The sequence below is a fragment of the Channa argus genome, chromosome 17 (genome assembly GCF_033026475.1).
Source record: "Channa argus isolate prfri chromosome 17, Channa argus male v1.0, whole genome shotgun sequence".
Classification (NCBI taxonomy): Eukaryota; Metazoa; Chordata; class Actinopteri; order Anabantiformes; family Channidae; genus Channa; species Channa argus.
The window spans coordinates 11113160-11139318 of NC_090213.1; the positions used below are offsets into that span (position 1 = coordinate 11113160).

At 41.3% G+C, this 26159-nt stretch overlaps 1 protein-coding gene across 5 annotated transcripts in view; it reads right to left on the reverse strand.

The window, feature by feature from the left end:
- Nucleotides 1-26159, reverse strand: part of rps6kc1 (ribosomal protein S6 kinase polypeptide 1) — a 48435-nt gene that overhangs the window by 11233 nt on the left and 11043 nt on the right. For 2 of the 5 annotated variants that reach the window (XM_067483057.1, XM_067483056.1), the window contains exons 13-16: nt 25313-25402; nt 20564-20646; nt 18819-18914; nt 14804-16726 (exon numbers count right to left, since the gene is read on the reverse strand). In XM_067483057.1, the coding sequence (XP_067339158.1) occupies nt 16625-16726; nt 18819-18914; nt 20564-20646; nt 25313-25402 (371 nt within the window). In that variant the 3' untranslated portion in view covers nt 14804-16624. Of the gene's footprint in view, nt 1-346; nt 1075-14803; nt 16727-18818; nt 18915-20563; nt 20647-25312; nt 25403-26159 lie in introns of those variants that run through there. The other 3 variants (XM_067483054.1, XM_067483055.1, XM_067483058.1) reach the window with 3 other exon arrangements.

The following is a 26159-nucleotide window of genomic DNA, read 5'->3' on the forward strand; positions in this document are numbered from 1 at the left end:
CAAAGTCAATGTGAACAGAAACAAAAAACGTCCAACTTGTGCTCCTGGATCTCAGCACTTGAGTTTAATGGCAGACGTGATGTCTAACACTAAACAATAATCTTAAGACCAGAATCTTAAAATCAATTAAAGTCACCAATATGATTTTCCCTTTGGTACAGCATCACCAGTGGCCCCATATACAAAATATAATGCTAAATAATGTTTAATTATACGTTCTCCATTAATACTGACCTTCATGTTTTATTACCATTCGTTTGATGTGATTTAAATATATAATCCTGAAGATTTTAGTAAAATCGGAAACCACTTTTGATCAATGTATTTACCTTGGGCTGTTTTTAATTGATAGTGGCAGCAGTGGCAATTCCTACCACCGAATTCTGGGGGATTCACAGGAAATTATGTAAGCCAGTGCAATTGCGTCTCACTGAAAAGGGATACCACTATATGAAATTTAGAACTTGAATGGCTTTATGATGAAAATGATTTATTTTAGTTTAAGTTAGTAATAGTTAGTAGTGTGACCATAAAAGTTTCTCAGTCACAAAAAACTGTTCGCAAAGATAACGTTTAACGTGCAGTGTATTCAGAGGGAGCATTAGGAACACAACATTTGAACAAATCCCCTCATCTGAGGACTATAAATGTGGGTTAGAAAGATTTACATACTTTACAAAATCCTAACACACTGTGTAAATACTGCTCAGCAAACAAGACGGTGGCTTTACTCTCCTCTCCATCCCCCTGATTGCTAGTGATACAACTGAGTAACGGACTCTGGAACAGCCAAGCCGAAAACAAAACACATGCTAATGCATGACCTGGCTCTCGACTCTCACCTCCTGTGATAGAGAACCATAGTTCTCAAGTACAGCCATACAGCCAACCTGGTCCTTTCTCTATCAATGGGAGGCCCTCCTCTCCCAACATTCAGACACATAACCATCCTTCCATCCTCCAGACAGAGAGCCCTCTCCTCTCCTCCTGTGCCACACCGCTCCTCACATAGTGGCCCCTGCCCTGGGTAAGACCAGTCCCCATCTCTTCTGGGCTGAAGGACCCTTCAGACGTCTACTGAGAAAGAGCAGAGGGGTGGGAAAAAGAAGAAGATGAGATGGGCAGAGAACAGAAAAGACCGGAGAGAGGGGAGAAAATGCAAAAAAGAAAAAAGAAAAGACAGAGAGATGTGAAAAGAGAAAGTCTGAAGGAGGTAGAGGAGATGCATATTGCATCGGGGCCCTGAAGGTTATGGCTATAGTTCATGTATTAATGTGTGAAGCGCTAGTATTCTCTATCATGCTAATCCCACTGTGTTTCTTTGTTGTGTTGGCTGGTGTCTGCTAGTGTCACACACACTCATCTCTCCTCTCCTCCTTTGCTTTCTTCTCTTTATGCGCTGCCTTTTTGGAGTGGACGATCAGAGAGAGTAATAGGGGGTAAACAGTGCTGTTGTCTGGAAGGATCACATTTGAATAACTAATACATTGTTAGCATTAGCTTACATTAATTATTCAGCCCTGCAAAGGTATGAACCATTTTCCAAATAAGCCTCAGTTGTTTTTTTTGTTTTTTTGTTACTGTTTACAGAAGGAATGCTTTCAGGAATCAGGACACATGAAAGACAAAAGAAAAAAGGAAACTGTTAAAAGCACCTCAGCCTGCTATAATCAGCTCATTTGACCCTGAGGCTTAACAGTGCCACATCCGTTGTTTTGCATTTTTTAATGCAACAATCAAGGAGGAACATTTCAGTGGTGTGGACAGTTTTTCAGGGTTCTCCTGATTACTTTATCACTTTGAAATCTTGGATGCGAAGAGAAATTGTGAGAGCGAACAGAGCCAGAATTTCCTGGAGGTAGCATAGCTCTCAAGTCTCAGAGGGTATGGATGGAGAAAAGGGGGGTGGGGGCCTCTCCTCCTGTGTGTTTATCCACAGTAATCAGGAGTCTGTGGAGCAGGAGCGGAGGCTTGGCAGTGGGGGGACCCTGCCACATTAGAGAGGAATGAATAGCAATGTGCCAAGCCTGGCACACCAGCACTTCAGACACAGCATCCTTTCTGATTTGGTCAAAAACTTTAGGAGGGAGAGAGAGAGAAGTTGAGACTGTTGATCTGGAGCAAACTGGACCAGTGTTTCAGTTTAGTTTAGTTTTTTATTCTTTTCTCCACTCATGAACTTTTGCAGCAAAGCAATGGGGAGGAACAAAAGAAGCCGTTCTGGGTTGACAAAGAGGAGAATAGATGGTATGCGAACGACAAGCCGCCATCTGCTCTGGAGAACGACCAAAATCTTGACACACTTCAGCAATCCCACAATCCCCTGCTCCAGGAGCGTTCCAGGCGCCCCATTCATACTCTCCCCTCCGCTCCCAGAGTCTGTGTGATTTCCCCCTTTTCTCTCCTCCTCAATTAAGTCATTAATTCCTTTCTTCGCCCCCCTCTTAATGACCGCAGAGGCACAAACAAGCCCTGGTTGCTTCCTATTGAGGCCTCGTGATTGGGCATAATTGCTGCAAGGGCCTAAGTATAGGGAATCGGGAACAAGGGAGGAGGGAGGCATTGTTTTTTGACGGCAATGAAGAGGAAAGCAGAGACGAAGAAGCACATTAGGTAGAACCCTTCCTCTCTTGACCTGTGCCACATTAGTATCAGTGAACATTTGTTCGTCATCAACGAAGGGACAATGAAATTAAAATGACCAGGTCAGAAGAAAAAAATTAAGCAAAATGGAAAATGTTGGCATCACAGTAAACACATGGGACTGCATACATTTCCATCTTAAACAGCACCTCTTTTGTCCAGATCCTAATTATTATCACACAGCATGTCTTCATCATGCAAGTTTCAAGACTGCCATGTGTTGAGTGCTTCAGGGGGGAAAGGTGCTTTCACTGGTAGCGGAGGAAACCGAGGACAAAATCCAACAAAGTAACTGCAAAGTACACAAAAATTAAAAGAGCTGCTTTTATTGGAGGTTGCACTTTCCGCAAGGTGTATATAGTAATTGTCTAATATGTGTAACAACTTTGTGTAAGCTGGCGAGCCCTACTTTACTCCAGCTCTCCTGTTAAAGTGAGATTCAGAATGGTTGTGACTGGTGCTGGCTCACTGCATAATATCTAATGGCTTCAAGCGAGCAGTGTCCACCAAGGATGCCCTCCAAGGGAGAGGGAGTCCAACATTCCACCCTAAAATCAACCGTCTTGTTTGGCTGATTGTGCATTATGTGACCATCTGCAAAAAATGTGTGTGTGTGTGTGTGTTGTTGGGGCTTGGTTTAGGGGGTGGTGCTGGAGTAGCTGAGGGATGTGCAGGGAATTAGACAGTTTTAATAACACATTTTGGGGATAAATGCATTTTTGAAATACTCACAGATTGCTCCATTTATAGATGTGAAGTAGAAACAGAGAAAGAGAAACAGAGGGAGAGGGGAGCAGATAGAGTAAATCTCCAGATTAGAGATTAGTCATAGTAACAGATTTAAAGGGGTGCCTGGTCCTTGTCCAGCCTGCTCAGGCATCTATCTGGCTTCTGCTGGCTAGGCCTGCCATGGCCCTTCTAAGTAGATCACTCAACCCTTACTGAGGATGTCATGTTTCCACTATTATCTCCTATGGTCTCTCTTTCATTCTCTCTATTTTTCTGTCGCTCAGCCCTCCGAACCGGAGACAAAAGGTTTTGCCTGAATCAGTTCTAGACAGAGGATGGGTTGGACGGGGAGCATTTTGTCCACCCTTCCTGGCTAGGACACTAGGCTTTTTGGGCTCTTTAGCACAAATTCCCCCTTGAAATAAAACTCCAAAAGCCCACTTGCTAATGTCCAGATCAGAGGAGCAGTTAAGCACCGCTGCTGACGGCTCAGTTTGCTAGATTCAGGAGGGGTGGGGGGTGTAAAAAGGCGGGGTAGGGGTATTTACTCCTTTTAATGTGAAATGATGAGAGTGGGTGTTTGCATGATGCAATGAGTGATGTTCCCCTTGGCCTAATGATTATCTTTGACGTTTTTAGGCCCTTTAAGCAGTTCTTATTGGGGCCTAATTCCTGTTTTAACATGGGTGTAAGTAATCTGCTGTAATCGCCACATTCACCCAAACACACTCACATATGTATGCGCAGAAATGCAGTGGGTCAATTACACACACTTGTGGTGTAAATCCCATTGAGGCCAAGCTGCAGGAAGCTGTGAAGGCAAGAGGTTAAATATTATCTATGGGAACTTTTTTCGCCTCAATTATTTAACCCCTTTACATTTTTTAATCGGTTTTGGAACATGTTTAAACAGACATTTTAGGCATCTGTTTACTTCCCAAATCTCTTGAGCATATGAGCTCATTGGCAACAGCTGGATACAACAGCAAGTGCACTGATCAAGTATGTAATAAAACATAAATATTAATAAAAACACTATATTTTAAAATTAGTTGTATCAGAAAACAATGTGCACAATATGTCGAGCTTCAAATTGATTCTGAAAGACTACAAACTAAATACAAAAAAAAAAAAAAAAAGAAAGTGCAGTGACTGCAGTGACAGTTTTAACACGGTCTTGAACAAAGACTGAACAGCTACATCTTGCTTTGCATTATTCTTCTCTAAGCTGCTTACAGCCCAGTTGTGGTCTGATACAGAGATGAAATCTTGGAGAGGCGTGTCTCTGGACCCAGGAAGCGGTGGCCACTGATTGGACAATAGAGCTCTTGGATGGAGGACGTGCTCTGTGTGTATCACACACACCCCAAAAGACGGCGGGACACAATGAGAAATCACAGCTCTTTCACTTTCCGTCCATCTGCCTGCCATGGAGCGTGCTTAGTGTGTGCCACTTGGCTTAATTCTGTCCCATCAGCCACCACAAAAGCCCCCCGATCCAATCACAGGGATCAGACCTGGGCCAAGACCATGAAACGGGGAGCCAAGGAACAGACCAGAATCAACAGCCCATTCTCTCAAGATCACACACACAGACACACACATAGGGGAAAAAAGGGGCAGGAGAAGACATAGAAAACAATGTGGAGGAGAAGATGGCACGATAAATGTAGACAGAGAAGTGAAGGATAGTTCCACTCACTTCTTTTTCAAAGTTGAACTACACTAGCTCCAACTCTTCCTCCAGGGATGGATGAAGGGATGACAAAAGTCAAACAAAAATGAGAGCGGAAAAGTGACCATATGTTACAGCTGGTTTGCCATTTTTCAGAAAAATAGGCCAGGAGATCAGGATAGAAAGATGAGGGCAGAAAAATACTTTTCTCAAATATCGCACATTCTCTCTCTCTCTCTTCTCTTGCCTCTGTCGCTCTCTCACTCGCTGACTGTTAATTGTGTGAGAGCAGGTCATCAGTAGCAGTGCATTAGAATAATGGAAATAGATGGCAGAGACCTACGGATGGCAACACATGCCATCTTCCCTATTTGCATGGCTGTGTGCTCCGGGACAATTATGTCATTATCACACACCTGTGTGTGTGTGTGTGTGTGTGTGTGTGCCGGGTGACAGGTGGGCAAACGAAGCTACTAATTGCCAAGGAAATCTGAACTCACTCTCTTTCAGTTTCTCTGTTTAAAAATCTCTAAAATAGTGTGCACACTGTGTGTCCTTAAATTAAAAAAAAAAAATCTTTGCATTATTAACTACTTTTGTTCCTGTTTTCACTTCACATGGTTCGATTTGTAACATGATTACATTTGAATTAACTTAAAAGAACACTGTCATATCTTGAATTATAACAGCACTGATAAGCCAGGCTTTTCCAGGATAAACTAAGCTAATCAAATGTTGACTGTAGCTTCAAATAATACTAACATGAAATCATCTTAGTCATTAGCAAGAAAGCAAAGAAGCATTTCTGAAAATGCGTTTTCTGTTTCTCTAACTTAAAACCATTGAATTCAATTCCTGATTTCATGAAAAAACTGTAGCGATTTCATCCCTCAATATACTGCTTTCACAACTCACTCACAACTTACACAACCCATACGCGAGGGGAATTCCCATCTTTGACTCTTTGAACCTTCACCTTGTGACACTGTCTTGCTATATGGGGATCCAGACATGCCTTTCACCATTTCCAGTCTCCTAGTTAGAAAAAAACTGTGGCAACACAAAAGAAGAAAAGTTAAAACTCATCATTGACTGCATCTTCCCTCCTCCTTCCTGTTCGTCTCCCACCCCTGAAATAATTGAGGCCTTTCAAACGCGGTGGGACCTCATCAGTGACCCGAGACTTAAGAAAACACAGCAAAAAGCAGAGAGGGAAAAAACTTTGACCCAGACTACTGACCGCTACCTCCGCCATACACGGCTGACACTTCCTGTACTCATCAAGACAGGGAAGAGGAGGCCACCTGCTAACTATGCACTGTCACCGCTTTCATGGCAGATGCGCTGTGTTTTGTGTATTGTGCGTGTGTGTCTCTGCTCTTTTCCTACTTAGATTTGATCCCACTAAAATAGATAATAACCTATTGAAATCACCACCAGCCAGGCACTTTTCAATACAATTTCAAAACAGCCAGAAACATACAAAGTACATGTTTTGATGGTGGCACCCAGATCCCAGCATCGTCTGAATTTAAAAAAAAAAAAAAAAAGTACTGACATGACAAATCTGAGCAGTTATGAACATGGACAACAAGAGGCCATTAAATCCATCAGCAGAGTCTTCAGGCTGTTTCGTAGCGTCAGAGATGTTGGACAACATGCATTTATCTCACTAGCAGCAGGCATTGTGGAGAAAAGGTGCGAGGTCTTTTTTTTTCTGTGAAACCTCTTAGCGTCCCATAATCAGGAGTGATAATGTGTCTCATTCTATGCTAATGTGTGTGTTTTACAGCAATCAGGCGACAGGTGATGATAGCACGCACTGAGAGATGTTCTGCTGTGTGCTTGTGCGGCGGGTGTGTGTACGAGCGTGCAAGTGTGGACGCAAGGCACCATTAGTGACTTCCCAGGTCCTCTTCAGGAATACAATGGGCGGTGAAATTGCTTTAATGGAAAAAGGCTAATGTGAGATGCATACACACACATGTACACACACATGAACACACCGCCTTAGCAAATCACTCAAGCTGGTGAGAGGTAGAAAAAGGGAGGATATTATCACTTACACTTGAAAAAATAGAGATGGAGGAGAGAGAATAGACAGTGAGGAGAGAGTTGCTGCTACTCTTCTTCCACTTACTTCATGCTTCCACCCACTAGAGTCAGTAGTTTTTCAAAACAGAGGCACGTACTCACCGGCCTCTTTATTAGGTACACCTGTTCAACTGCTTGTTAACACAACTATCTAATCAGCCAATCATATGGCAGCAACTTACTGCATTAGGTATGCAGACATGGTCAAGACAATTTGCTAAAGTTCCAATCGAGGATCAGAACTGAGAAGAAAGGTGATTTGGATGACTTTGAGTGTGGCAGGATCGGTAGGCTGGTCTGAGAATTTCAGAAACTGCTCCTCTACTGGAATTTCATGGACAATCATCTCAAGGCTTATTGTTGATGACCATGTACATCCCTTTATGAGCACAGTGTACCCGTCTTTTAATGGCTACTTCAAGCAGGATAAGTACAATGATAGGACAATGAGTTCAGTCTACTCAAAAGGCCTCCACAATCACCAGATGTCAGTCCTTTCGGGTGTAGTGTAACAGGAGATTTCCATCATGGATGTGCAGCTAACAAAGCTGTAAATGCACAATGATATCGTGTCAATATGGAGCGAAATCTCTAAGGAATAAAGGAATTTCAGCACCTTGTTTAATCTATGCCATGAAGTATCACAGTGTACCTACCATGGCTATTGAGTATAGATTCTCAAGTTATGTTTTGTTTTTGTGTGGTCTGTGCAGTTGGGGATGGAAAGAGAGAGGAAATGGCCCCTCATACAATAAGCCAATTAAGAGTAGGGATCAATATTTTCTTTAAAATAAAATGGTCAAAATGCTGAGCAGAGCTGAAGATATCCCAGCTTTTTAGACTCTCCCTGTGGTTAACATCGCAAACTCCATGTCACCAGATTGTAACACACACCCTCCACTAAAAATATCTCCAAGCTCAAAGGTAGCTTAGCCTGGTTCCAGACCTCTGAATCACCACCCACATCTACAGTTTGTTTAGTCATTCAAATAGGCCTGATGTTGTGCCCACTGAAAGCACTTTCTATGGCTGGAAGCAATGACGAACAATTACAGCTTTGTAGGCGGTACTAAGAATGGGGGCAGCTGTAGCTCAGTTGGTAAGGCAGTCGACCACAGGGTCAGTGGTTTGATCCCCAGTCCCGGTTATATGTTCAAGTGTCTCTGGGCAAGACACTGAACCCCTGACAGCCCATTCCCATCCCCAGCTATGCAGTGCTGGTCTAAGTTGGGTAGAAATTGGGGAGGGTTGCTTCAGGAAGGGCATCCGGTGTAAAAAACTGCCAAATCAACATGCAGACAATGATCCGTTGTGGCGACCCTGAACTCACGGGATAAGCCGAAAGGAAAAAAAAAAAAAAACAACAACAAAAGAGGCGGTACTAAGAATAGAATAGGTGTGACATCTTCCTACATAACTAGCCAACAATCCATCCAGTGGGTGTATGGAGGAGATTTAGATTTTTACTAGTTGTATTATCCAATCATCCATTCGGTCCGTGTTTGTAGGATTGGAAGCCAGTTTGGCCAATGGACATGTGGATAACACGAGGAAGCTGACAGAGGCTTAATTCCATTATGTTCTCAGTGAGCAGCTTTCATAGGAAAGATTTGGATGCATTCACATATGATTCCTAGTTCTCCTTAGTACATATATGAGCTAAAATCAAATGAAATCTGAACAGATAAAATAAAGAAAAACGGCTGTGTTTCATTAAGACCAAACCTCATACCACAAAAACACTGTCTTCCTATTTGCTGTTGGCCTTATCAACTAGATCCAGGTCCTCCACTGACACATACTGTGGCTCCCTAGATATTAATGAATTAGATTTGTCTTTAGGAAACTCTGCCTAACTGCAAGCATGCAACATCTACTGCAACTTCAGTGTCAGTTTGATTTGTGCCCCTCATGAACTCAAATTATGGGTTTGCCCCTTTAAATTGTTAAAGGAGGCTGTTGATGCTTATTTTATCTCTGCTGTTTTCCTGCTATTGCCTCATACTCCCAATGCTTCAGATGAGTAAGATGAACTTTCATGAACTAAAACGTGGGCCAGTTTTAAACGATAAACTCACACTCTGTTAAAAGGCGACCTGCTCAATAAGAGCCTGCAAAAACACAACTTCCTGGCTGCCAGGGCCTCACAGTCAAAAACCAGTGAATGTTCAATCAGTTAAAGACAACTGAAGTGCATTAACATAACTTTGACAAGCGACTCACGCTCTCTTTTCTTTGAGAGACAGACCCACACACACACAGAGTCCTGCACTGCTCAGTAAGACAAGGCACGTCTCTCCTTTGCTTCTAAATGCTCTCATTTGTGCCCTGCTCAAGGCCAGCAGCATCTGTTTGACTGCAGGCCATGCCATAAGGTGCCAGGACTCCAAGGATCCTCAGCGCTCCCTCAAGAACACTGCTCTACACCCCGTTAACCCCACCCTTCACTCCCTTTCACCCCCTTCACACCCCACCCCCATGCCCACTCTCTTTCCCCGCCACCTTTTAGATACTGTGACATCATAAAGTCCACCTAACTCGGCCTCAGATCATCAATGCCTCTCTCCTACTCTCTCCACTAAAGAGCTTCTTCACCTCCCCTGGCACATCCTGCCCTCCCTCCTTCCCTAATCTCATCTGACCCCCACCACCCTTCTTTTCTCCACCTCCCTGACATGCCTCCGTCCTCTTCCTGCTTCCTTTAATACCCCTCTGTCAGAATGTGTAAGATGTCATCTGACCTCACTAATCTGTTGTCTCATCCCCCACAACCATCGCCTCTCTCCCTCTGAACCTTCTCCTCTGCCATCTCCCTGAGGGTGAGTGAGATGTCGTCTGACTGGAGACTGTAACTTAGGCTGTGTCTGTGTGTCTCTGTGTGTGGTAACAGAATGTAGTTTATTGCCAGGAAGACTTGCGCCTCGGAGTAACAGACAGATTAGCAGGTACAGTAGATTTTAGCTCCCAGCTCGGAATTCAAGCTGCATTCCCAGGAACGTCTCCTCCTTAACAGGCATCACATTCCCCTCCAGGTTGCCTGCGGCAACCCCACAACCCCTAGACAACGAGAGAAGAAAGTGATATGATGGCACCCTCTCTCCCTTTTTTTTCCTTATCTGTCTTTTCTTAGTGGGATAATTAAATGTCCCTGAGCTGCAGCAATAAGATGTTTTGCATGTGTGTGACACCAACAGGCTCTGAGACTGTATGGAGAGAAAGAGATGAAAAGAGAGAAAGAGAATAAAGGCAGAGGAGGAGACACCAGGGAAAGTGAGAGGGGAGGGTGGTCTTATGACAGAGGGGGTCTGCAGCTAACAAGCGGTGTGGAGCCACAGAAGGTGTGTGTAGCCAAGCGTGAGGAAACAGTTGAGACAGCACAGGCCCACTGAGATGACCGTGGAGCTAATGCTATGTTAGTGAGCCGCTAACGGCATGCCTGGGCCCTGGCAAGCCGCCCTTCCACACAGATCACAGAGGCCCACGGTGCAACGAAAGGAGACACTTCAGGTCTGGGGGGGAGGTATTAGTAGTGACACGTCTTTTGGGCACCGGTTGGGACTCCTTTACCATCTGAGCCTCTCATATCATGACTCACATGCAGGCACCTGGGTTAAATAAAGAGACCCCTAAATCCAATGTGGCGGGAAGGTGAGGAAGAACAACGCTCAGAGCAGGAAAAATAACCAGCACTTCGAATCGAGGATGCTTCATGCAGCAAGACATCTTGGGTAATTTGACATGAATGGAGTTGAGACACCTCTAAGAGTTAGTGGGCATTTAGGGTTTACTTTTTCTAGCTCTTTCCCTTAAGCCTGTTTCCTGTCTTGATTTAAATTTGCTGCTAAAATGCACAAATATGAGAGCATACAGTCATTTCAATCACATATCAAATATGACCAACGAGACAATATAAACTTGAAAACTGTGAAAAAAAGATAATTATATTGTTGATACATAGTGGAGAGATATAAAAACTTTTGTTCTAAATGTCCTGTAAATCAGTAACCTTTTTTGACTTTACTTGCAGTTTCTGAATACGCAAATTCATTAGACGGAACTACGTGGAACTATGTAATTATCTACATAACCATGATGCCTTCATTTTTTTCCTTCGATTGTGTTCTTGTCTTATTCAGTTGTTGGTTCTAGTACAAGCAAATTAGTTTCCCTAATTTTATCAAAATGATCAAGACATACGACGAATCGTTTTATAATCACATAATAATTTGAAGAAAACAAACCCAGAGGGATTACTAAAGCACATCCGGGAAAATTGTACATTATTTATCACAAGGAACTGACAATACATCATGATTATTGAAGGGTTAATGATTGCAATGTTTTTAGGGTGGCTTCATGTGACCTTAATAACTTAAAATGCTTCATGTAACGTCCCAGTAACCACGTTGTGATCTGGAGGCAGAAAAAAGGAACATCACAATGTTGCCATAAGGGTAAGGAAGGCCCACCACAACAGCCCATGTCATTGTACCGTTTATATAATCATTAAACTCTTTACAAATGTCTTCAATAAACTATGTCTAAGTTTAATTAGCTGTTGTTTTTTATTGTTGTTTTCTTCAGTATAGTGTAGGAGCTGACGTAAATGACAAAGCTGCTTTCGACTTTCGGTTTAGATCAAGGCATGAGACAGACCAGGGCACAGGGGCAGTGACCTCCCCTTGTAGTAGTATCACAGCACCTAATTAAAGCCAGATCCAGAGATTTTATTAATTACACCTTTAGATCTAATTAAGTAAGTTCCTACAGTAGAAGGCAGTTGCTGTAGAAAAGGCATGTTGATATTTCCGGTCAATTTCCTACATACAAATATTGGCAGATTTTATACTACAATTTTGAAAAAGTTGATGTTGTAAAACTAAACACCAGTTTAGTTGATTGATGTTGTTTGGTAATGATCTTGTGGATCCCTAACACTAAGCACCAGCTGCTACACAGCAAAACTGCATTTAAGCAATGGGCAGAAAGTGTTTGGCCAAAACAAAATGATTAGAATTTATCTTTTTTAAGTAAAGTAAAATTTCCAACTGCTACCAATGAAACCAAAGGTACATCGGTTTAAACATGTTGACTGCCTATGGAAATATTTATTCATATAACTGAAAACAGAAAGCCTCCAACACTTGCTCCAAATACAACTCATGCTGATAACGAAATTGCCACTTGAACATAAATAAATCCTTCACTGAAATTTCCGCACACCTTAACCTGCTTTACAGTGCAGCTCATCTGTACCATGTGGTGCTTTTAATGCCATTCACTGTGTATCTTGTGTGTGAGTGTGTGTGTGGTTATGGGGGGAGGGGTTCAGTAATGAGGAAGCATTGTGTCTCTTCATGACATCATGGCTCTGACAGAAGCTGGAGAAGATGCCCGAGGTCTCAGTGCGGAACTCTTTTGCTTGGCGCCAAGTGTGTGTGTGCGGGAGTGAGTGTCCTTCCGTGGGCTATAGGAGTCCTCCTGGGCTTTGGGAACGAAAGTCAAACCATCAAAGACAAAAACAAAACCTGACCACCAGCAATATGAAGCAAGAGGGCAGGCCATTTGGCTGCTGCCTGCTCGCTGGTGCCTCTGTGTAAAAGCGATGGCTGTGAGAGCTGAGGGGAGACAGAGGTGGGAAAAGACCACAGAGAGAGTAAGAGAGAGAGCGAGGTCCAGGAAGTTGCACAAAAGGTTCAAGGGTCAATTCAGCCTGCAGGCCTGGGTGACACTTTCAGTTCTCTGAACAAGAGTATTGTATTGCATCACAGGAGTCCTTGGTGTGTCCTCTTAATTTCGCCTCTGACCAGACGGATGCTTCCCTGTGGCTTTGTGCACATGCACACATACACACACGTGATACACATGCACCTTGGCTCTTTGTGTGAGGAGCCAAACAGACAGTGGTGGCAAAAGTGCGAGAGTTAGTGCAAAATGGTAAATCATTCCATCAAATTTCAACCAAAATTAAACGAAAGCATCACCAGCCAACATCAGAAGTAGGTGACATTGTTATTAAATGTAGTCTAAACTGCTCAGAAATATAGTTTTTATTTTTTACCTGCGGAGCTAGTCAGTTTGAGAATTTAAAACACTATAAGGGTGGGAAATTGTGTTCTTCTAAGCCACATTAAACAAAGGAAAAATATCTATCTCATATGCCATGAAGCATTAGTGGAAGAACCTATTTGTGTAGCAGTGTAAAATGTGCTTGGAGGGAGTCTGCAGCCATTGTGAACATTCTGAAAGCACATCTCACATCTACAGTGAGTAAGATTGACAGGTTTCTTCTCGGAGCTGAAGCGAACCTCTTGCCCTGCATGTGTGTGTGTAATGAGAAACAGGTCTATGACGACCACTAATCAGCCCAGACTCTTGACCCTGTGGCAGCACGGCTGAGGCACAGGAATACACCCTGACACCACTAACAACTGCTCTGACCTGTGTGTGTGTGTGTGTGTGTGTGTTTCTAGATGAGCATGTGTCATTTCAGGTAATAGAGACACTTAACAGGAATTAAACACATTTGGTTTTGTCATACTTTTCCTTATGATGGGAAGGACTTTGATTCAAAAACAATATTATATAAGGTTTCAAAAGAGTCACTCCACATGGCTGGCTTCTAGCCAACTAACTTCTGAGAGACTCTCAAGAAATAATACTTTTTGTTAACTACTACCTCAAAATAGTGCTAGTTGATGGTTTATGGTGCCTTAGGTCTTTATGAAATACTAAGCTGTCTTGTGGCTCTAGGTTCATGTTAACTAGAGAGATGAGAGTGGTATCATTCTCCTCATCTAGCTCCCAGCAAGAAATCAAGTTAACATAGTTCATATTATCTGAAACTATTGCTTTATAGGCGCCAACATTGTGAGTCTGAAAATACACCTCTATGATGCAACTTCATGGAACTCAGTCATTAACATTGACTTTCCATTACTACCTCATCATGATAAAAGTGGCTTCAGTGTACCTGGTTCACAAAAGAAAGTTAAAAAAACATGTTTTCACTTTGTTGTTTTGGGTTATTACAACTACAATATGCAACACTTGGGATTCGAGCTAGTAGTGGCATAAAACTCTAAATCCACTCTGCTCTGCCAAGCCCTCCCTGCTCCTGCCACTACAATGCCTAGTCCTGGAGGTATTGGTCTTATTAAAGTACAATAAATCAGAAGCTACAAAAACTATGAGTCCAGCTCATAGTGATGTTCTCTGATCGATTAAACTTGTCTCAGAAAGTTTACAAGGGAAACTCTACGCTGCTGCGAATGCTTTTCCATGAGCGTAAGTCATTGATATCACCTGAACACATTTAGATAGGATCTGGAGCTTATGCTAATGTGCAAACAATAACGAATACTTTCCAGCTGGAAAGTTGCAGTGACATACTGCTGAAACTCTACGTTACCAAACAGCAGAAAAACTGCACAGCAATAAGGCCAAAGTGTTTCAACAAGTGCTGGCTATCTGCAATACTGTTTGCATGTCTGTGTGCCGACTCCTTACAGTCATGGCTGACACTCGGCAGGAGTGACAGTAGCTTTCTAGGAGTGTCATCAGTCCAGGTAACAGAGAGGCCGTAGCCTTAGAATAACACATTCCCAGCTTCTCATACATAATCAGTGTGTCTACAAAGAAGAAATCACTACTGTTCATGTATTCATCCAGATATGTTTATTGTTTTGTAGAGTGCACTGACAGACCAGAATGTACACATACATCACAGACAAGAGTGAGCATTCATTAGAAACCAGAAAGAAAAATCTAATCTCACTGTTATGTTTAAGTCTAATAAAAATGGTTAATAAGCAAAATATGGATGTAATTTACATTTTACATTAGTTGGTGTGTATTACGCCACTGTGCCATGCAAGTGAAGTAAAACTGTGCAGCTACTGTAGACTGATCATCTGTGTTGTTAGAGAAATGCATTAACATACATTTGATATATATGCACCAATAGTGCTTGTATGAAAGAGATAACAGATGTCCTATAATGTAACAATTACTATGTTTAATGTATGAGTCATTAAAAAAACAACAACTAAGATCTTTGCTGCACGTTAGTGGATGTGATGCTCAAAATTAAATCACAATCAAATGAAGATTTGACAGATGAGGCAGTTAGTGATAAGTTGGACATATTTGAGGCTTTGACACGTTGTGTACTGTCCACCCAACACAACATCCTAAAAGTTTTTTTTTTTAAACAAGACTCATTATTTATTGTTTGATAAATTCTTCATAGAATAAATATTACATAAAATAATATTTTTTACATGCACACAATGCAATGTTGTGTAATTTTCATAAAAAACAACTACAATGTAAAAGAGCTGGTTTGGTTCCAGGTGTGCGGAACATGTGGTTCAAGCTTCATCATTTATATTTTAACTCACCACATAGAGTGTATGACTTTGTTTCACTGTGGCAGAGCTGGGCAGCACGGTGGAAGAGTGTTAAGCACTCTTGCTTCACAGCCAGAAGGTCCTGGGTTTAATTCCCGGACATGGCCTTTCTATGTGGAATTTGCATGTTCTCTTGGGTGCTCTGGTTTCCCCTACTGATAAAAACGTGTGTTAGGGGCCAGCTCAGGTTGGCCCATAGTGGCGGTTGGCTCGGTCGCAGGGCCTCAGGACTAACCCACCGTCTGACGCAATTTCATTGTACACCTTGTATGTACAAGAAAGCACTTTACCTTTACTGGTTTTGCTCGCATTGATAACCTAATAAATAATTAATTCTTGATATAAATTAGTTCTTCACTCAACAACAAAACACAGCTCCTCACTCACTATATTTCAGTTCATTCACCATTGCATAGTGTCCATCTCTGTAGGTGTAAGTGGGCTGGATGGCAGTCAAAGTTTGATATTCTAGGAAATGAGGCATCATAACTTTTTCTCAGTCAAAGGAAAAACACATCCCCAGCATCAAATAAAAAGCACAAACTGTATATTTAATGTCAATGGCCCCATGAATAATGACATGAGTGTAAAAAAAATGTAGGTGTATTGCACGTGGGTGTTTAAAAAAAGGTGACATAAGTTTGTGTCAGTTTGATAACATACAGTACTTTGGGAAAACATGAGAAAGCTGAAATGTCGCCTGTTAATCGTGTCATTTTTGCTTAAAGTTATTGTATCAGGAGTGTAAAAGCAACAATATTGTAGTGGATCATCACTCAACACAAGCACGTACTGTTTAAATTATTGCACCTCACATGTTAAGTGTTCCCTGCATCAACACACACTACACCCTTTATGAGATGAAGAAATAAGCAGTGTAGAAGGTAGGTAATAATGCTGTTTGGCAAACTGTAAAGAAATGATTTTATATTGGCCATTCACAAAATGTGAGATGTGTGCAGAAATGCATCTTACAGATTTACTGTATTTCTGTGTATCCAGTCAGAAAGAGAGTTTATTCCTGTTGCCCGGTATGCAACTCTGGTTTCCTCAGCTCTAAAATGCACAGCATCTATTTGGGCCAGTTCACTCTGGCAAAGAAAGGGTGGGATTTGATATCATCCACGCCTCCCACTCCCGCCCCGAGTCTCTCCATTGGGTTGTACTGGAGCAACTTCACAGGGGACAAGACAAAGACCAAAACAGACACACACAAAATATTCATTATACATTTTCACATGAGCATTCCCAGTCAGACTGAGCTGAGGCAAAATGTTTACAGTACAGAAGCTGCTCAATGAGGATTTGACACATCACAAAAAATACAAAAGGTTCACAACCTTTGCAGTTAATGAGTCTACTAACTAACGAAAAAGGACCATCAGAGTCAGGTCTAATACAATATAATACAGACCAAGTATGGCAAGACAGCAAAGTGCCCATAGAGTCCATTCCTTCAAAGGACAACTGCACTCGATTCATAGGAGATGTGGACTCATTAGGCAGAGATAAATCCAGGCTAACCTTATTAATACACATCCAAAGATGACCCATTTCTGGGATTTGTAATTAGGTTTAAGAAGTCAGCTCATTGCAAGCTATGCAATTAATATTATGTCCACCACATGTCATACAATTTCTGTCATAATTTGTCACCAAAAAACTAAATGCCTAGTCTTTCAAAGCAGTTACAGTAAAATGTAGTTTTGAAGTATACTTGGTGATGAATTGTGCTACACTGCTGTTTAGTGTTTACTTTTGTTGTGCAGGGTTTTCTGTTACAAAAAAAAAAAAAAAACAGCCAAAAAACTAAACAAAAAGGGCAACAACAAACAACCAGGTGTTGCATGAACAATATGCAGCTTGTATCACTATTCCGGAAAGTAAAACCTTTGCAAATAAAGTTTGTCTTTGGAGTCTCCATACCTCCACCTTAAATTTTGAACATGCACAGTTCACCAGCTGGAAGGAAAGTGCCAAATCAGAGCATACAGTGCTACGTTTGTTAAAAAATAGAAAGGTCACCAGTCTCGGAATGAAGAAATATGTCATCCAGTGGAGTGGTGTGTCTGACTGCACCAGCTATGCACCAACGAACGAGTGAATCCTGGATGCAGGCTGACAAATTAATCTTTTCTACTCACATTTGGTTAAGTGTTTGCTTTAGTATCTGTATGGTGACTGTGGAAAACACAACTGATTAGGAAAAGACAGAAATTATCCTCTAATGCATCAATTTTTATAATTGAGTAATATCATATCGTTCTGAAATTGACTATCCTATAACAAGAAATAGAGCATTTTTTTTTATTAGCTTACTTTAAGTAATACTACTTTTCTTAATTGTGGTAATGCTGCCTTTAGTAGAATATTTAAGTACTACTCCAGCCACAGGTGTTTTGACAAAAGTAAGTCAAAGCAGCAAAAACCAAATGGGCCTAAAAACATGAAAAAAAATATGTTTTCAGTAAACTGTGGACACTGTCAACCTGCTGCTTCAACTTATCATATAGTATTGGGTCATAGTATTCATTGAGAAGTTGCAGACTTACTGTAAAGTTATCTTAGTTTGTGAGCCAACATCATAAATATTGCATTTTTAACCAAAACAAACAGGTGTGTTAATACATATAATAAAACTAACTTATAGCAGTGGAATTATCAGCTTATGTCCCGTGGAATTGCTGCTACCACCAGCACTGTAAACATGTAAAATGTTGACTGCCTCCAGCTGATTTGCTCTGCTGAAACCATTTGAGTTTTATTGTCTATGGCCTTCCTACTACATGGGTAGTCATGTTTATTACTCCTTGTTGCTGCCACTGCATGTTTTCCACGCCACTGTCAATAATCTCTTCAAAGTTTTTGCGTAGTCTGAAATACCCCCAGATTGTAGAGTTGGCCAACATTACCCATTATAGTTAACACTGGTAACTAGTCTCTGAACTGTATTTCTACAGCGCTGCAGTCTAAGAAGGTGCATGAATGAAAGACTGAACTGACATACATACACATGCAAACCAGAGCACACAAAGAAGTAACAAAATATTCAAAATATTTTTTTTTACATTTTCATTGATTTTAGACATATTTTCACATAATTTGGTTAGAATCCGTGGTTTAAACTGATATAGCCATAAGTCTGACTCTTTTCTCAACGCTTCTCTTGATTTTTCAATCTCTATCGCCTAATCTTTACAGCCATCTATTGTATGAATTACATGTTTTTATACTATACAGGCAAAAGGACAGCATGTCCGACTCACCTGTTCTAGCAGAGATCTGGCCTCCTCTGAAACATATTCAGGGATGTTGAGAGCTGTATGGCGACCAATTCCAGCTGGATGGCACCGGAGAAGAGACTGTATAGAGGGAAGGAGTGGTGGAAAGGAGAGAGATAGATAACGATCAATTTAAAACAAAGAAAAACTGACATACTGAGAACTGAGGGGACAGATAAACTGACACATGCAGAGCCTCAGTGTGAAAGCATGGGCACTGGACAAATATGAGAAGACCCAAGAGCCAGAGGACCTGAAATAACACTGATCATTTTACTACTGCTGCTCTTTCTTAGAACTGCTATCTGCATCGGACTAACTGAAAGGCAAAGAAAGAACGACATGAAAAAAACATGTTTTTTTGGTTGGCTCTTTTGTTTACACAGCTTAATGGAAGGGACAACAGGTAATCGGCAATTAATATAAAGCCATTTGTTTTTCTGAGGAAACCTTGACCTGGTCAAAGTGACAAATCCAGTTAACATGAAACTGCTACACTCACAGGAAAATTGTAAAAGTGAAATTAATCAAAGAAATAAGTAAAAGGGAACATCAGACCTGCAAGGGCTTTTTTAACCACTGAATATAGTCCTCTTGTTAAAATAATTGACAATAATAACCGTAATCACTGTATGTGGCCACAGCACATCTTCCAGTGCATCCACACCTACAAATTGAATGTGCTGGAGCAGAATATGTGCAGCAAGATGAAACTGCACACTGTTTGTGTTGAGGAGACCCTGTGTGTTTTTCACATCAGTTAGGTCGGGTGCCTCTCTCTCTCCTCTGATACGTGCTGCAGGACTTCTGGCTGGGTTCCTAGCTGCAGTCAAGACTGCTCCAGGCAAGATCTTATCCTGCAAGGATCAAGAGACACTATGTGTGCCTGTGTGTGTGTATTCTTGCCAGGACTGTACCCAGACATAATCATCAAAGGAGACATCTGTGCAACTGAGTTTTTTTTTTCCAGGTAAGTGGGTTTGTATTGTTCAACATAATAATACCAACCTAAAACCTCAACTCATGTTTAGGCCATTGAATGGAACAACTGATGCCGGATGTGAAAATATGCCCATTGGCAATCACTTAGAATTCATTTAAATTTAAATAGTCATTGAAAATTTAAAATCTGCACCTGCACTGGGCGTCTATGTTCTTCAAGACAGCATCAAGGTATGATTAGCTTGTGTTTATGTACATGTATAGGAGATGATTTTATATCTATTGTCTTATAACAAGTGACTCAGAGATGGCCCCCTCCTCCCAAGTGTGACTTGAAAGAAGGCCCCTCAGATAGCCATGATCTTAGACCAGCTCAAGCACCTTGAGAGCTGCCCCACTCTTCACCTTCCAGGTCAATCCGAGGTCCATGTGTTCAGAGCCCAGTGCTGCTCCAGGAGCCAGGAAAGAGGTCTGAGGAGAGTTGACCCCCTGGCCCAGCAGATGGAGCTCAGGCTGGGGGAGAAAGTCACACCGACACCCCTGGCACTCCCCGAGAACCAGAGTAAGAGACGGCAGCCAAGACGCATCTCACACACATAGGCACACACACAAAAAACAACAAACTCCACCTACTCAAACACATACAGACACGCGCACAGAATCACACACAACCTGGCACAACCATAAAGAGTGTGAGAGAGTTGAAAGCCAAGACACCTACAGACATCTCACAACACCTTAGCAACAAAGATGAATTTTTTTTTTTTTTTTTACACTTTTTGACTCACCGTGCCAGTCAGAAGCTCAAACAGGATGGCGCCCAAACTCCACCAATCACATGCTACTGTCTCCTCACTGATTCCTCCTACCTCTGAAACAGGGGCAAAATAGAAGAGACACAGAATAAATCAATAAAGAAGCAGAGGAAGAGCTTACATGGAAGAACCCAAGCAGGAATACTCAACTAGTGAAAGATGTGAAATAAGAATACAATCAAATGTGTATAAATATATAAATTACTTATTGATCTTAAGCTTACAAGCTTTTTTGTGTCTTGCTTTTAAACTGAATGACACCTTGAATTACTTGCAAAAACAAAGACACTGTCACACATACACACAAACAAGTGTCTGTCTCATAAAAGGTTGATTTGCATAATAAAAAAGCAGTTAAATTGAGGAAACCGTCTGTGCTGCAACTTCACACCATCTGCATGACCTGACCTCAAACACACACATACAACGAGCGCGCAGACGCACACACACTGTTACCAAGAAATGTAAAAGCAGAAACACATGAGAACAAATAGTGCACCATTTGTGTTGAGATTTCTTTAACCTTGCACTTATTTTAACTGCCTGGAAAGTATCTGTACCATAGGCCAGTGCTGCACCAACGATTACTTTAATTACTAATTAAAATGCTCATTACTTTGTCTTAAACTTAGATCTTAGATTTACAGTAGATCACAATAAGACAAGAAAAGTAAAATACAGCAGCCAATCAGCAGACTTAAGCAGTGATCATTAAGCGGTTAGCAGGTATGACTTGATTATCTAAATATACTTCCGTGAGCTCAACATTTGGCTGTGACAGCAGGCTCAATGGAAGGTGCTGGGACTCACAGTGTACAATTAAAAGTGACACAGTAACCACTGATACTTCTTTGATAAAGTCAAAAGTTTATGTGTCACTGAATATGTATGTGTCAGTGCTAAGTCCACTGGGTACCAGATGGCCTCTTGTGCTGCTCAGCTTCCTTCTGCTCTGCTCTCTCCAGGGGGAGGGGCCCTAATCACCCAGAGGCCCAGGACCCAGGGTCATGGCTGTGTGTGCCCAGAGACCAGGCTCCTTAGCTGCGGGAGCATATGAGACAAAAAACCCTCATCTCCTGGAGGCTCCTGGAAACTCCAGGGGGCCGTGCCGCTCTCTTGCAGCCAAGGTTAGAGAGGGCTGTGATACGTTTCGTATACACGCCATATATACACACAAAAACATACAACAAACTGAGCAACCAGTCTCCAGGGCTCCCCAGGACTAATGTTTTGACAGCCAAGGAGAGAAGATCGTCATTGAACAGACTAGTGATACCTGCGTAGTTAGGAGCTGGAGGGGGGATTCTGGACACACACACACACACACGCATCTCAGAGCAAGGTCGATGTCATCACAATGGATTAATGTCTAAGGAGCTGCAGGGAGAGTACAGTGGAGCTGGCTACACTTACCGCTCTGTCAGAGCGAGGCAGGGAGAAAGGGAGATAGAGAAAAGGAAGATGGGAAGAGAGAATTAACCGCATCCACAGGCCATGGGTCATTCAATGCCCACTGTTACAACACCCTGCATAGCATGTAAGTTTTCAAATTTGACCATACACCCACTAACCTGCCATTTTAAAAACTCTGAAATTAACTAAGAGAATTCTAAGAAAATAAAAAGGATACTGAGGGGTTGAGATACAGCAGTACAACAATACACTGCATTCACCTCATGGCCTCTTCTTCCTTTTCCCCTCAACAATGCAGTTCCCTCCTGCTTTGTATCTTAATCACCTTCATCTCCTCCCTCCTGGGAGCTTTAAGGAACTTTCTCTCTTCTCCTCTTAGACCAACTTCCCTAAAAACTTAACTGATAGTCATTGTTGAAAGAGGAAGTGAAGTGCATGCAGGTAGGAAGTAAGAAGAGATAGCTGCATGCTGTTCCAAGACTGTAAGTCTGTCTTGTGTGAGCTCTGTTAACCCAACGGAATTATACATATTTGAAACAATCCTAATGCAAACATATGACTCATTTTAACAGCGAGTAAAAATATTCAAATGATAAAGGAGAAGTACACCCAGGATACCATTTCTTCCTTGAAAAGCCTTTCAAAACAATGAGATGACACCTGAGTGTCAAAAGGGGAAGTAGACATTATCTTCCATTAAATCATGTTATGACTGAACAGGTAAAAGTAAAGGAAAACAAACAGGCTAGTAACATACCTCAGTAACATACTTGTTACCTCAGAGGGGAAGAATGTTGAATTTCCCTTTTCTTAGACATCGAAGACAATTGGTTTTGACCTTGCTTCCCTCTCAACAGAACAATAAACAATTTCCATTTCTGCTAAGCTTAGGTTGAGACACAGTGTCGATCAACAGCTTGTTTTTTTCCCTTTTTTTTAAAAATTAGAGAACAAAACATTAGCCATCTGATGTTTATCAGTAACGACAGAATGGTGAGAAAGTAAATAAGCAGAAGTGCAGAATAAACAGAATAATACGCTGCCACTCTATTTTCCGAGTCCACTCCCGTGTTTTTTTGGGGGTGTGAATGTGTGCGTTTTTAAAAACATGTTTCTCTCCTTCTTGCACAGACACTGACAAACGTACACATACGGTCACAGCAGGCCCCCTGCTAGCTTTCTGGCAAACAGTCATAAATCTGTCATCAGGAATGAAGCCGTAGCTTGAGCTGACCCCGTCTGGAGCAATACATAACAAGGGCAGGAGAGACACACACACTCACTAACCTCTGCTTAGTGTGTGTATTCACAAGTACATCTACACATAAATGTAAGGGCCTGCTATGGAATAAATACAAGCTGGCAAAATAAGTGACACCCATTACTTTGTTATGTTTGAATATGGAGTTGAAGAGCAAGAAAAAGACGGACAAACAGAGAAAATGAAAAAGAGAGAAAGTGTTGGATGAGGACAGTCAATTTGTGAAAGTGCCTCTCTTTTCGCTGAACAACAGCATAACACTCCCCCTATTGGTTGCTAATATGTATTACACTATTTGCTGATCCCATTCGGAGGAGCAGTTTAACCAACAGGACATTTAACACCTGTGCTGAGGTCAGATCAGTTGAAGATCAGATTATCTTTTTTTATCTCCAGCATTATTGTTATTCACATTCTTATACATTGCTTACAATTATGTTTCTCCTTCATTTGCTCCCCCCCCGCTTAGTTATCCTTCCATGTCTCACAGATTCTTTGAACTAAGCCAAAATATCCAACCATCTTATTCAATTAAGCAATGTAATAATTAATTACTGAAAATAGTTAGGACAATGAGTTGAATGTCTCGTTACAAGTGAAAGAAGTACATTTAAAAAAGGCTTGCATCTTCATAAAAAGGAAGATCATCTGTTTCATATTCACCTTTGAAATACATAATTATTTGATGATTCCTTGCAAACTGATTTAACAGTGGTTTGATAATACACTACAAGTTATAGTCAAACTATTTATTACCAGTTTTAAATGATACGCACGTTTCAGGTTACTTACCAATTACAAGCATTTAACACAGTAAAAACTTTCAATGCTTAAACATAAACATAATTAAATAATTAAATAATAATTTAAGTTGTGAACTTGTCTCAGCTAAGCATTTAGATTTTAAGCTACATTATACATAGAGCTTCTTGTGCTGAGCTTTATACTGCTGTGTCTTTAGGTCATCTACTGCTGTCCACTAGAACATATGCTTCTATTTCCATTAGTAGGCTTTTAAACAAGCTGTTTGCTAAGAGAATAAAAATGCACACTTTCGATATTAGATAGGACATTTGTTGCTTTCAGATTTATTACAATGCTGTCATACTGTATGTTCTACAGACAAGGAGGATTTCATTCTGAATTGACCTTTCTGGATTGAGACAGAGGATGAATTTGAGAGAAGATAAAGTGCCCGAAAGAGTGAATGAGTTCAAGGGTCATTATATGCGTCTCCAAGTGGAGGTGCTTTCAGGAAACAGTTAACTACTTGGCACATTTTAAAAAATAACAGTCAAAAAGAAAAAGTCATTAATTATGTTACACATTTGCCAATATATCCAACATCATAAGTGTCGAGCCTAAGCAACATATTGGAAAACAAATAATTCACCCATAGATGTCAAATGCATGTGCATGCAGCCACACACAGACACACAGGCCACACACAGAAGCCCTAAGAAGTGCTAAGTAGGGACATGGTGCTGTAGTTTAGCAGCAGTTTGTTTTAGGCAGCTTTTAAACAGCATGCCAGGGCTGCCACAAGCCTGCTGGGGGCAACACATGGAGTTACACTACTCCTGCCTCACTGCTGCACAACAGCACACTCTACAGGAATGCTTTAGAACTACAACACGTTGAGGCTTTTATTACAATAGCGATTTAACAGACTCTCCAGGTACTAACCAATATGCATATTAATGGGAGTGTAAAATAAATTAGCCTAAATGCATTCCGGATGTATAATTTAAGTATGGGTCTCTAAGCTCAAAAAGCAACAGAGCAGAATTTAACCCTAGCCCTAACCCTAGGAATTTGGTCTGTGTTGACTGAGACCTTTTATTCATGTCTGGCTATGAATGAGGGTTTTGTGACCATGGGAAAGTGGCCTACTTATGGCCCTGCATGCCTGCATAGAATTAACCTGACACAAACCTCCTCAACTGACAGACATATGAAGTGAAGATTTTAATTATTAACTATAGAATGTGTTAATATGAGAAAACCAAAGAAATTAAGATGTGTTAAGATGTTTCTGTAAATCTCACCTGGTGCACAGTACATATTGGTAATGGCGTCTTTGTCACAGCACTCCTCCACGTCACTCCAGCAACAAAAGTAGGTAATCTGAACATGACCTAAAGCCAGAGGAAGAGGTAGAAAGCGTTCAGCTTAAAATCAAAGTGTAAAACATTCTTCTCATTCTCTGTCACTTGTCGACTTCACACAGTCAAGTGTCAACCTGACAATCTACTTTACAAACTGTTTACTCACCTTTAGAACACTTCCTTCATCCGCTCCTTTCAGCCTCTCTATATACCTCCGTGAGCTTTTCAAGCACACAGCTCCAACGATTACTCCTGTTTAGCGGCTACCCGTTAACGCTATCATTAGAACTAATGGTGTCATTAGGTAGCCGTGGCCATTAGCCTGGGCTAGCCAGACTGATGCACCACACTACGCCGTTGATGGGCCCTTTAGAACAATAATTACCACCAGGGAGACGAAAACAGCCACTCAGCTAATTAGACGCTTGTTGATAACGAGGTAGAGAGAGATGATTGCAGGATGACAAAAGAAGAAGTTGAGGGGGAATCTGTGACCTCCTGGTAAAACAACACTTTCCCTTCTGGAAGAGCTTTAATCTTGGTAAATAGATTACATCATGGTTGACTGACAGAGATCGTCCATGATTATAAGTAGCAATTACTATTGACTCTAAGAAAAGAATAAGCAAAGATCCTGACATCAATTGTTAAAAATGTTTTGTTTTTTGTCTAAACTAAAAAAGAAAAAGGTTTTTCACATAACATAGCAGCTTCAAAACAATGTGACTTTATGTTTACTGTTACAGAAATTAGCAAATGTTGCAGTTTTTGCTGGATTTAAGCTTAA